The 12,490-nt window shown below is 38.9% G+C and overlaps 1 protein-coding gene across 1 annotated transcript in view; it reads left to right on the top strand.

The window, feature by feature from the left end:
- Nucleotides 1-263: 263 nt before the first annotated feature.
- The window catches only part of PIP5K1B (phosphatidylinositol-4-phosphate 5-kinase, type I, beta), a 38,682-nt gene continuing 26,455 nt past the window's right edge, over nucleotides 264-12,490 (top strand). Inside the window, exons 1-4 of the mRNA XM_010282899.1 lie at nucleotides 264-304; nucleotides 873-936; nucleotides 1,596-1,726; nucleotides 11,196-11,313. Of these exons, the coding sequence (XP_010281201.1) occupies nucleotides 264-304; nucleotides 873-936; nucleotides 1,596-1,726; nucleotides 11,196-11,313 (354 nt within the window). The remainder of the gene's footprint in view (nucleotides 305-872; nucleotides 937-1,595; nucleotides 1,727-11,195; nucleotides 11,314-12,490) is intronic.

The following is a 12,490-nucleotide window of genomic DNA, read 5'->3' as shown; positions in this document are numbered from 1 at the left end:
ATTCTGCATTTAAACCATCAGCCTGCATTGTGATGCCTTGGCTTGCATGTATAATTGCCTGGAATTTGTGACTGTTTTTTTCCAGAAGATAATGCATGCTGTTTCAAACTCCTGAAGCAGCTTGGATGTCTGCGTAGACTGGAAATGTCTTAAGAGGATTGCGATGAATGGCTATAGGCTGTTTCATTAAGACAGGCAGGGAAGAAGAGGAGAAGGAGTCACGCTCCATGTTAAGGAGAACCCTGAATGTATAGAAGTCAACTATGGCAATTGTGGAAGCCCTATCAAATGCCCCTGCGTCAAGGTCAGAGAGGTTGTCTCTAAGGGAGTTCTTACAGTAGGCATCTGCTACTGACCTCCAACCCAAAATGATAAGGCCAACGAAGCAATGTTTGAGTCACTTAAGCAAGCTTCAGGTCAACAGAAACTCATTCTTGTGAGTGACTTCAACTGCCCAGACATTTGTTGCAAGAACAATACAGCAGTTCACATGTCATCAAGTTCCTGGAATGCACAGAGAACTGTTTCCTCATACAAATGGTAGATATGCCAACGAGGAATAAGGCACTTCTGGACTTGCTGCTCACAAAACAAGAAAACCTGTTTTGTAATATCTCTGTTAGTAATAGCACAGGCTGGGTTATACCTGTCTGGGGGCAGCTTTGTGGAAAGGGACCCAGGGGTCCTGATGGGCAAGCTCAATATGAGTGAACAGTGTGCTGCTATGGCAAAGAAAGCCAGCAGGATGCTGGGTTGCATCAATAAGGGCATCATCAGCAGAGATAAAGAAATCATTATTCTACTCTACTCGGCACTTGTCAGATCAAACCTGAAATACTGTGCTCAGTTTTGGTCCCCACTATACAAAAAAGATGTGGACAGGCCAGAGAGGGTCAAGAGAAGGGCCGCAAAGATGATGAAAGAACTGGGAAGCCTGTTGTATGAGGAAAGGCTGACAGAATTGGGTTTGTTCAGCCCTGAGAAAAGAAAACTTAGGGGACACCTTATCAACGTGTTCCAGTATTTAAGGAGTGGCTACAAAGAAGATGGATTCTCTTTTTGCAAGGAGTTGCATGGAAAAGATGAGGGGTAAAGGGTACAAGTTACTCCTGGGGAGATCCCAGTTGGACCCAGGAGGAAAATTTTTCATTATAACAATCAGCCATTGAAATAATCTTGCCAGGAAAATGATGGATTCCCCAACAATTTTAAGATTCGGCTGGAGAGAGTGCTGGGCCATCTTGTCTAGGTTGTGCTTTTGCCAAGAAAGGTTGGACCAGATAAACCTTGAGGTCCCTTCCAACCTGGTATTCTATATTTCTATGATAAGTTAGAACCCAATGGCTAAATTATTAGGGCAGTTTGAAAAGTCTCAGTCTATACAACTGGAGAATTGATTTTTGTAGCTTTTGCTACAACACAGTGTTTCTTTTAAACCTTTTAATTGAAAAGCAGTTATCTCTGAGGTCTAGGAGATAAAGATGACATGGCATTAGTATTAAGAAAATGATTAAAGCTTAGCATATAATGTTACTGATAAAGAACAGAAATCTGTTTTTAGCAAACTCATGCTTGAATTCTGACTTTCTACACAGACTGCATCCTCAGCTATTAAAGGTGCTATCCAGCTGGGAATAGGATACACAGTAGGAAACCTCACATCAAAACCAGACAGAGATGTTCTTATGCAAGACTTCTATGTAGTGGAAAGTGTCTTCCTACCAAGGTAAGGACAAGCCTATTGAATTTATTTTCAATAGAATTTCATAATTGTAAGTAAATATTTCAGACAAGAATTGTTTTCCAGTTCTAGCAAAATGGGGTTAGAGTAAGTTTAATGTATGAGAACTTGAAAATTATCCTATCTTCATGTTGTCATTGAAAATGAAGGTAGGGAGAAAACTGGGAAGATCACACTTCAATTAAAGATTTGAGACATGTCACTTCTAGAGAAGGAAAGCAATTGTGACACCTTGAATTAAAGGAGCTGTTAATAATAAACGGAGGTGATTTGTGGATCTATGTGCAAGCAAGTATTATGTCCAGCATTCACATACTGGTTTAGATTCAGTTTAGTTTCTAAAAACTGAGAATAATACTTGACACTTTGTTGAGGTATTGTCAGAATTTATGAAAATTCAAGTCCTATAGTGTTAAGAGTAATATAAAAATTTACACTACACTATAAAATTCTAGCCAGGACTTCAGCCTGTGATGAGGCTCAGCTCTTACTAGCTGACTACAGGTTGTGCACCATTATTGCTTTGCATTTGGCCAGCTCAGCTTGTATCACTGCCAAGTTGATGGTATAGAATTTGTAATAATATAGTTATACTGATGAGAGAAATCAAGGTCATACTCATTTTGGGAGTTTAGAAGCTGAAATACAGTGCCATGTAACTTTTCCAAGTTACATACGCTAGGAATTGGACAAAGAAGGTTTAGGAAGAAGGTATTTCAAAACCAGGGTGACTTGCTCTGTTCAGTGTTGTCTGGGTTCTTAGAAGTGCTAAATGCCCATCATTTCGATAAGGACATGCTATGTTTGCAGTATTCCCTGCATTCGGGGATGCGTTCAAAGTTTAGTTGATATGCTGCTTGAATGCTACTTCATGAACTGTTTCTAATAATTTACAATCTTTAAAAATTACTGATGTCACTAAAACAAAGTTAAACTTACAATGTACAAAATAATTGGCACTTTGAAGTTGATCCCTCTTCATGTAGATTTGTTTGATTCAACTCCTGTTTTCCTCCAAACTGAGATATCTTTAAGGAGAAGAAAATTTATTTCTTATCTGAAATGAAGCTTTTACATTATATTCTTTAGTTCATAGTAATTGAGGGTATTCATATCCTTGTTCTGGTACTAACTATAAGGTTTGTGCACAGTTTTGTAGTCTTTCTTTTGTGCATTAGGTAAAAATAGAGACGTTAACTATGTGCATGTGTTTTCATACACTGTAATTGCAAAATTTTGTTTTAAAAAAATCCAGATTACAGCTGAGAAATTTGCATATCATGTAATAAAGTTTGTATTGGTCTGAAAAATGGAGTAAGAGGGAGGGAGCCATCATATTTGTGAAATGTGTGACTATGACAGAGATCCGGGCTTCTGTAGTTTGTTTGACTGTGATACCAGCTTCGTAGTTCATGGAAATGAAATGAAACATACATGCAAAAACCGTTCTATTACATAGCATAGTTTTGGAAGAAAATCTAATCTCTATCTTTTTCAACATAGTTTTAAAGGAACAAGTAAAATGGTTCGTACTCCGTAATGTTGTGTGTGTCTTCTCTCCTGCATGCATGTACATTCAGAAATAAGTTTTCCCTGGTTTATGTTGCTTTTAAGGGACAGATCCCTTCTGGCTTAAAAAGAAAACAGAAGCCAAAGGAATGTTTGCACTAACATAAAATTTATGACAAATGTGTTAGTAGCAGCTTTCTGGACAGTTTCCTATAAATAAATAAATAATATGAGGAAAATTAGACAAATGAAAGTAATGGCCAGAGTAGCATAGCTGTTTTTTTTGCATGGCTATCTAGTAAGCAGGAGTCTATAACACAGTGAGTCATCTCTACTGTAACAGAGAGCCTTTCTATAAAGAGCACTTGCTGATAACATTCTCTGTGAAACTAAAAATTGGCTATCCATAGCAACCTCTTAAAACCATGGCACTTGATTTCTTATGCTAATGCACAGGAATGTCAAATTTCCAAGTCCTTCCTGTGTCTCAATGTAACATGCACATTCATTTATCTAAAATGGTTTCAATCCAAACTGGTATTAGTTTGCATAAATTGTAATAATTTAGGATTGTACAGGCTTCTTTCTAGCTGGTGAGGGTGTTGGGACCTTGAGTCTTTCACGATGGCATTATGTGCATTGCCCCTGCATCTTATCTGTAGTTAGCTTCGTTACCGTAGCAGGAGGCAAAAAGCTAACGTTGCATGTTCTTTCCAGATAAGGCTCAGGTGCTCTTCACTTTTTCCTAGAACGATACCTACATGTGAAGGCAGTGTTGTTAAAAGTCATTACTTTAATGACTCGGTTTTTTCTCCCTTTTGGATTGATCTTGATTGAAAGCAATTAGTTGAAATGAGTTACAGCAGCAGGTCCAGTGGGCTGACCTCTACCTGGAAGCAGAGTCACAGGCACACCTGCTGCTTCGACAGCAGCAGCACCGCTGCTCTGGTGGCAGGGCTGAAGGAGACCTGAGCTAGCACAAATGCAGTGAAACGACAGCCTGCGAGCAAAATGGTTTTACTTGTGCCCTTTTACTGTTAGAGGAAAATAGTCAACAGTTATTTATAAATTTTATCAGTGGCAGAAGATAAACAGTCTCTGCGACTCTCTCAGCACCGCCTCTACCTCAGCTTCGGTAACCACAGTGAAACGCTGCCAGCGGCGTTCCGGATTCATGAAGGAAGGAGAAAAATGCCAAGAAAAATGAAAGTGGTCGGTTCAGACCTGAACATAACTGCCATGCTTATTGTGGGAGCTACTGATGTAAATCAGGAATAACTCCATGGATTACAGATTATGCCTGGCCCAGAGTTACTGTGTAACTGGGTTAAATTGGTCAGAGTTTAGCCCAGATTCATTTAGGTGTTTATTTCAGGAAGTCACAGGTATCTCTGTACAGTGGGTGGATTTGGATTGCAAAGGCGCTTGCTTCCATTTGTACATTGGAGTGGTGTAGGGGGTGGAAAAGTATCTTTTTTGCTTTCTGCTTCACATTGTGGGATCCCCTTTGTCCCTTTCTCTTCTGGCTGCCCAGGAGTTTGTAACATGTTGTTTTTGGGAACTAAGTGCGGTATTAGTTGGGGCTGCTACAAAGGAGTTCACTGAGAACCACAGTCCAGACTGAGTTTAAACAGCACTATGAAAATGTGCTCCTGGGACTGAGAAACAAGTGCAGTCTGCAGTGACCCAGTTGATTCTGAAGAATACAGTGTCTGTCGTCCCTGCCCAGCGCCCTGAACAGGGTGAAACCACAGGGGGAACTACTCCAAGGAACCTCTCTTCTGGCTTTTAAGCGCAGTTTTGGAAATCCAGCAACGGAGTTGCTTACCTGGAGCTGGTACTGCTGCAGCAGCAGCTGGCGGGTTCAGTGGGGAGGTTGTGCATCCTGCCCGTGTCTACGCTCTGTCCTGTATGTCAGCTCTGTGTTGAGACGTGGGACAACCCCCTTCCTGCGTTACGCTCTGCGCCCCTGGCTTCCTTGGTTGGAACCAGTTCATTTCTTGGTCTCCAAAATCAGCCATTTGTGCAATGTGGCTACAGCAGCGTTCTGACAGTGATTTGATTCAAACGTGGAGCTGGCTCCAGGTAACGTGGCCGTGGTGAGAAGGGCTCGCTGCTGAGCGCATAGGCCTGTCTTTGTCGGGCAGCGGTGGCTCAAGCTGGTGGCTGGGCCACGCGGCTGCCTGTGAGTTGGTTGGCACAGGGGCAGCTTGCTAAGCTCTCCCAGCAGACATGCACTAATTAGGCACGTTTTCTACAGCGATGCTTGACAAGCTGAACAGAAGCTGCTCCGTTCTGTCAGCTAACTTTGGCTAGTCAGTCGTATGCAGCTTCAGAAATGCAGAGCATTTGGAGCAAGGCAGTGTGGTTCAGGCTCCATCTCTTTTTGTTTTCTTAGATGGAGGCTGCTGCTAAGCACAGCTGTGAATTCAACCTTTTTGCAGGAAGCTGTTTATCAGTCTTGAGCATTTGTCTTTGTAATACACTTTATTTTCAGGGTCTAGACCTGAAGAACATTGAGAACACTTGCTGTGGTTTCTAATTCAACTAGTAAGTCTGTTAGATGCTGTTGTCCTATATGCACCCTGCAGTTACAGTCATCTGTATAGCAAACTGGTTCAATTACAAATTGCTTTCTAGTGATGCTAATGAAAGACTATTCAGTGCTTTCTGCTATTTAATGTCAAAAGATTAATATTGTATTATGATAGCATTAGGATGACAGCCCAAATAAGTAGTCAAAAATACTAAGAAAAGTAAAACCTGAAGTGTACTGGTTTTTGGTATGTTTTTTGAGGAATGATTTAGAAAAATGAGGAAAACTGACACTTGCCCTAGGAAATAACTTTGTACCAAACCTGTATCATGGGTTATCTGATGGGCTAAGTGGTGTCTTTGTAATTAAAGAGGTATAGAATGCTCTGCAGGCTCGGTGTGAATAGTATTCAAATGTTCGCACAAACACTTAGTTGTGTAACTTATGCCACTGTATTTGTTTCCAACTGGGCCGTTTAACAAGACAGATAAGAAAGTGGCTTGAAGCCTTTGATAAGAGCGGCTGCTCTTCTTTTAGTGCTTCAGTTGCAGAGATGTGCAGGATGACCCAACTTCTTATGGTTTGTGAGTAGAGTGATAGCACACATAGGAAGAAGTAATTTCTGTTTGCAAACAAACAGTATTTGAAATGGGGATACTGTGATGACAAAGGCAAGAACATGTTCATTATGAATTACTGGTTGTAGCTACTTCCGTTAGTGTTAAATTCTTGGTAAACTTGTGATAACCTGGATACTTGCGTGGTTATGTAAGCATACTTAAACTATTTTTAAAGTATTCTGGTATTTCCTGCTTTAATGGCACTCCAGCTGGTTGTGAAATAGTCATATCATTGTCGTAAGAAATTGTCTGTGTATTCAGCTAGCGCATAGGTATGATTGGCTTGACTTGTTTTGAAGATACTTAGTTGTGTTTTAAAGCTGCCTTGCAGGGGACTGCTTAGGATAGCATATAGTAACCGAAAGTATAGGAGAACATACAGTGAGAAACAAGGATATTACCACTGGACTTTATCCCACAGTATAAAAAAAAACAAACGCACACCTATTTGTACCAGTAGCCATAATGCCTACTTCCATCATGTTGGAAACAATTGCATTCCTGAAATTATATATAGGAAATGAATACACCAAAGCACTACCTGATCTGTCAGTATGTATTTATTGGGTACAGTTTGTAGAGTTTAAACACGTTTTGATATATTGTAAAAGAGCAGCTTTATCCAAGAACAGAGAAACTGAAATTGGATACTCAGTTTTTAGTATTTGGAGCATTTAAATTTAGGTGTTTTGTTTTGATCTTAAGATTTAAGAAGTTGCTTTCACATGAGAGAACTGAGGTGTTTCTCCTCTTTATGCTTTTTACAATACGTACAAGAGGGATATACATGGGCCCACAACTACAGCGTGACTATTTCTTTTGTTAAAAGCTACATGAGAACCTATTAACATTGCCCTGTGCCTTGGCTTGCTACCAAGAGATGCAGGTAGACTTCTCTGTCCCTTCAGATAGGCGTGCTATCTTCTGAGTATGTCCTGCCAGGGTGAGGCCATAGTAAAGAAAAGCTGCCAAGAGACAGATCTGGGTATCTTGTTTAGGCAAATTTTTGCAAGCCATTAAAAATATAATGGTTTTAGTTCATTTCCCGTTTGGTAGTGCACCACCTACACTTTAAATCAACTCTCAGCATTTACTAAGAGACAGGTTAAGATGCACATACTGTCATTTCTAGGTGTGCTTGATTCAGAAACGAAATACATAAAATTTATCTATTAAACTCACTTAAGCTAAATCTCTCTCTCTCTTTTTTTTTTTTTTATTCTACCTACCTATATTTTCCTTTTATGTGGTCCTGCAGCTAAGGTTATTGAAATACCTCATAAATTACAATTGCTTCCTAATCTTTCCAAAGCCTGTGTTGCTTGTCATAGCTCATGTACAGAGATTTGAATTCCTCAAGATTGCCAGAATCAAAGCTGGTATTAAAAGCCTTTATTTTTTCCTTTTTTTTTTTTTTTTTTCTGATAGACCTGTGCCCTAAGCTATCTGAGAGGAACATTATACAATTACCTTCTTTGTTTTTATAGAGTACATTTCTATTATGTCCAAAGGTCCATCTTGCAGTTTAAATTTTTTGTCAACAGATGACAGGTATTTTTCTTGTTCAACTTCAAAGACATAATCGTCCCCATGAAACTCCCTAGCCTGATTAAAAGTTGTTACACATAGTGCTTTGCACATATACTTTAATCCGGTCAGAGTGAAACACACTTGTACAATGCGCCAAGAAAATGTGGAGAGAAACCACAAAATACATTCTCTCAAGAGCTAATAGAGCGCAAGGTGAATAATTTTGTGTCTAAATAAGGTACAGATGTATTTACATCAAGCGTTCTGTACAGTGGAAACTGTCTTTTTCAGGTAAGAGCAAGGACATACTCAGCCGCAAGGAATTTAAAGGTTTTCCATTACTGTAGGAAATTACTGGAAGTGAGGGTGCTTCTTCTGTTAAAAATAGCAACAAGAAAACCTTACAAACTTTATTCCAGAGGGCTAACCAAGAAATTTTAAATTTGTGTCAGGCTTGCTTCTTGCATCACAGAAGAGCTTACTGTTGGGATCCTATAAACTATTCTGTTAGGCAATGAAGGGGAAACCAATTAATATGTTTAACATAAATGGTAGGGTATGATAAAAACCTCTGCGGACCTTTAGTAAAAGGGATTTTTAAAAATGGTTTTACAAAGAATAATGAAACTTGTCTGCATAGCGAAATTGACGGTCATATCTGTAATAAAGTAAGATTATATGCTCTAAATACATGGAATTGCCCTCTGTGTAGATGCTGTTCCAAAATAATTGCTCTATTTTGCAATTATTCTGGAATAAATTTCTACTTATGCATTACTGTCTACCTGCAGACCCAGTATCGGTCATTTTACTCCATAGGCACTTACGAAATTTCTTGGACTCATGGTGTTATCATAGCAAACTGCCTGTGTTCATTTCAGCTTGGTGAGGTTCCAACAACAGTACATGTTCTGCTGTAGTAAGGACATGTAATCTATTTATTGCCATGTTTTCACAAAAGAAGCTTTTGAGTTATGGCTGCAGGAAGCAGATTTGTAAAGGTATTTATGTACTGAAAGGTAGGGCTTTTTAATAAATTTGAGATGATTAATCTTCCTTGACAATGATGTGATGCTTCAGCAGAGAACACTGTTCTGTTCTTGTCTGCATCTTGCAACAATTAAATGCATTTACCAATATGTCCCCAGGTTCCCACTGTAGCTATATATTACCCATGTGGCATCCTCATATTGCACAAACATTCAATGAGACACATCCAGCTGTGTAAAACTTAACGTCAGACAAGGCTGGCAGTGTTCTGGGCAGCTGAAAGACCTTATAGGAAAAAGAGTTAGCCAGTCCTAACTGTAAAGAAAAAGTAGCGTCTGCAGCCTACTATCCTATTGATTTCCATTTTGTACTATATAATGGAACAATGAAATACATGTGGATTTGTTTTTAATACGTTGGAGTTGTGATACGGTAGATTATAAAGTGATCAGATGAGTTAATTAGGACCAGGCAGCCTTCAGTAGCTGTTAACTGTATGGTTTAACACTCCAAGAAGCAGCAATACTCTAATGTCTTTGTATATATCCTTGGTCATCCACAACCATTTTTTTATTTGTGATTTCCAGACAGCCTGATTTTTTTCCTCACTTTTGTCTCCTATTCAAGAGTCTATATACATTTCTGGAGCCTGGAAAAGTTTGTTCTCCAGCTCACACTGTTTAATTAGCAGCAGTTCAGTTCCGCTGGGTTTTACAGGGGCAGCCAGGTGGGTTGGATAGACTTCTGTCATCAAATTGTAGTTAATAGAAGGTTACAGGTTCATATGACAAGCAGTAATTATACTGGATCAAAGCTCTTAAATATTTTCATGATTTAATTTAGTCTTTGCAGGAAAGTTGCTCAGAGTTTATTCCTTTCCATATTTGTGTGAATTCCTAGCTTTTTTTTTTTCCTTTTTTGTATACTTTGGATATTCTTATTGCCAAGCATAGAGGTGCATTTCTGAAAAATTTAGTCAGGGTAAATGAGTAAAGAAGTGCTGGAAGAGCTGATTTTGGCCACTGTGCCAATTCTTGGATTTTGTACTCTTATTTATCAAACCGTTCAGAGACTGACCAAACTTTGCCTTAAGGCTGTTCTTGTCTGTGTTGAAATCATAGCGTAGAACCTTTTCTCTTCGGCTTAAAAGCCTTCTTTTAGTTTCCATCATAAATTAATCCACCAGCACTTTTTATATATATTTTTTTTTTTTCTTCTGGCAGCATTTTACTGCTGACCTTTTCCTTTAACTTAAGCGCTGTAGTATTCATCTGAAGACTCATACAACTGCAATCTAAAAATACTGTGAGATGGTAAATATAAAACAAGGAGAAGAGCTAAGGAGGCTACAATGATTTTTTTTTTTATTATTAATTCATTTATTTTACTTTTTCCTTTGAGAAAAACTGTCTTCCAGGCTGGTCAGCCTAGTAGTCTTTGTGCCTCTTCTAGTCTGAATCTGTATCATGCATATAACTGCATACTGTTTTCCAGAATTCCTCAAAGCGTCTGTGCCCCGTGTTCCTATTTAACGGACTGAGCATGTACGCTACTGCTGGTTTAGATTGAGGTGGGTTGGGTAAAATATGTGAAGTGACAGGCAGACAAACAGAAAACCACTTTGAGGTCAGCAATGCCAGAGTGGACTGTACTCCCAAGAAAGAGTGAGATACCGTAACTGGAGTTAGCGTGCAGAAAAGACTAATGCTGAGGATGCTGTTTTATAAGTGAGGCTAAACCAGTCAATGTTTGCTGGCACCAAAACACAGACGTAGTCCTGCTTCCTTCCCACTGCTCTGGCCACCCGGTTCTGCCCTGTGGTATCCATCTGACTCCCCTGCAAACCAATTCAGGTCACCAAGCTGGTGTGAAGTTGTTTTGCTGCCTTGACTTCCAAACGTTTTGCAAGAGCTTACATGAGGTGGAGTGACCCTTCATGCATCAGTAAGCTGTTAGACTGGCTTCCCCTTGATGAGAAGTTGTAGCATTGGTTTAAACCAGATCATTGTGCAAATGGATGTGAGTGGTGATAACAGTCATTTCCTTTAAGGCAGGAGAAAGGAATTTGCTGGCAGTATTCTGTCTCTTACAGACATTTCTATTGCACTGATTAATGGTGATAGGGAGGCTTATCCACATTTATGACTTGTCTCAGAAGGCCAATGGTTGAGTTAGGCTGCTTCAGGCAGTAAAACTAGCTGCAAGAAGGAGGTCACTAAAAATTGCTCAGTAATAATTGGGTTTGGTTTATTTTTGTTTTTGTTTTCAGTGAAGGGAGCAATCTCACTCCTGCTCATCATTACCCTGACTTCAGATTTAAGACGTATGCACCTCTTGCCTTCCGCTATTTCAGAGAACTTTTTGGTATCAAGCCTGATGATTACTTGGTAAGAGCTTGCAGTTTTCCTTTGAGTTACAAATGATTATAATGTATGCTAGTTTCATAGTGACAGAAGACAACTGTGCCCAAATGGGTAGTAAATTTTTTGTGTGGAGTGGCTTGTAACTAGTGAATATTTTTAGTGTTTTATGCAAATTTTAGTTCTTCATCTTTGAGGCAATTCCTAGAAAAACCTGCCTTGTTTATTGACTAGAGTAATTTGAGTATTACTGCTCATTCAGGTCATTGTTTCTAGAGAAGTTACAATCGGTACTTCTATGACTTCTACCAATTCAGTTCTAATAAAGTGCTCTTGTGCTATTTGCATTATTTATTCACGTCATTAAAGAAGTGTTTGTCTGCAAATGTTCTCATCTAGCCTTGAGAAAAGTGGGTGATGGGCCAAAAAAGAAGCATTTTAGAGTATCTTTTTGTATTTTATAGTTTGAAGACTTACTCCTTCTCAGTATTCAGCTATTTACATGAGAAAAAAGTGATGCATTTGCTGCCATCACAAAAGCAGGCTTTACTTGGTAGAACCACTTTGTGCACTGCCAGAGATGAGGATGTGCAATTTTTCTACTTCTGTAGTTCTGCTTTTGGAAGGTTAGTGTGAAAGCAAAGAGCTGGATTGTTTTCTAGATGTTTGCCTCCAGTCCAGTTTGTCTCACGCTGGTCCAGCCAACAAATAAGAGTCCCAGTACAAACCAGTGATTTGATACATCAGTGTTTTATTGTTAACTTCTTTTGAATGAGTTTCCAGACCTTTTTGTTCCATTTTGTTCCATTATTAACTGTTTTTTTTAACCCCAAAATAATTTGGAAGAACTTGAATGATTAAAAAAGAAAAATTTATTAAATAGTGCTGAACCATTACTTAATATATTACTTCACTGACTTCTGCTGTGTTCAAGTGTGTTATATACGTCCTTCTTGGACAATGAGCCTAAAAGCAAAACTTAGCTGGTTTTGCTTTTATTTAGGTTGAATGTAGATCTCTGATTTTAATTCTTAGGACTATGTATGGATTTTTTATTACTAGCCCCAACTATATATATAGTTATATATAAAAACACATAGTCCTTTGAATTATAGATGTTAGTAGCAGGGGAGTGTAGTTGAGGTGGAGTTTTGTAAAGGTGTCATTATTTAATATGTTGTTTATCTATCTGCTTTTATGGACC

This window comes from Phaethon lepturus, unplaced genomic scaffold (genome assembly GCF_000687285.1).
Source record: "Phaethon lepturus isolate BGI_N335 unplaced genomic scaffold, ASM68728v1 scaffold23452, whole genome shotgun sequence".
NCBI classification, from domain to species: domain Eukaryota; kingdom Metazoa; phylum Chordata; class Aves; order Phaethontiformes; family Phaethontidae; genus Phaethon; species Phaethon lepturus.
Note: the sequence above shows the minus strand (reverse complement) of the source record. Positions and strands in the feature narration are given on the sequence as shown.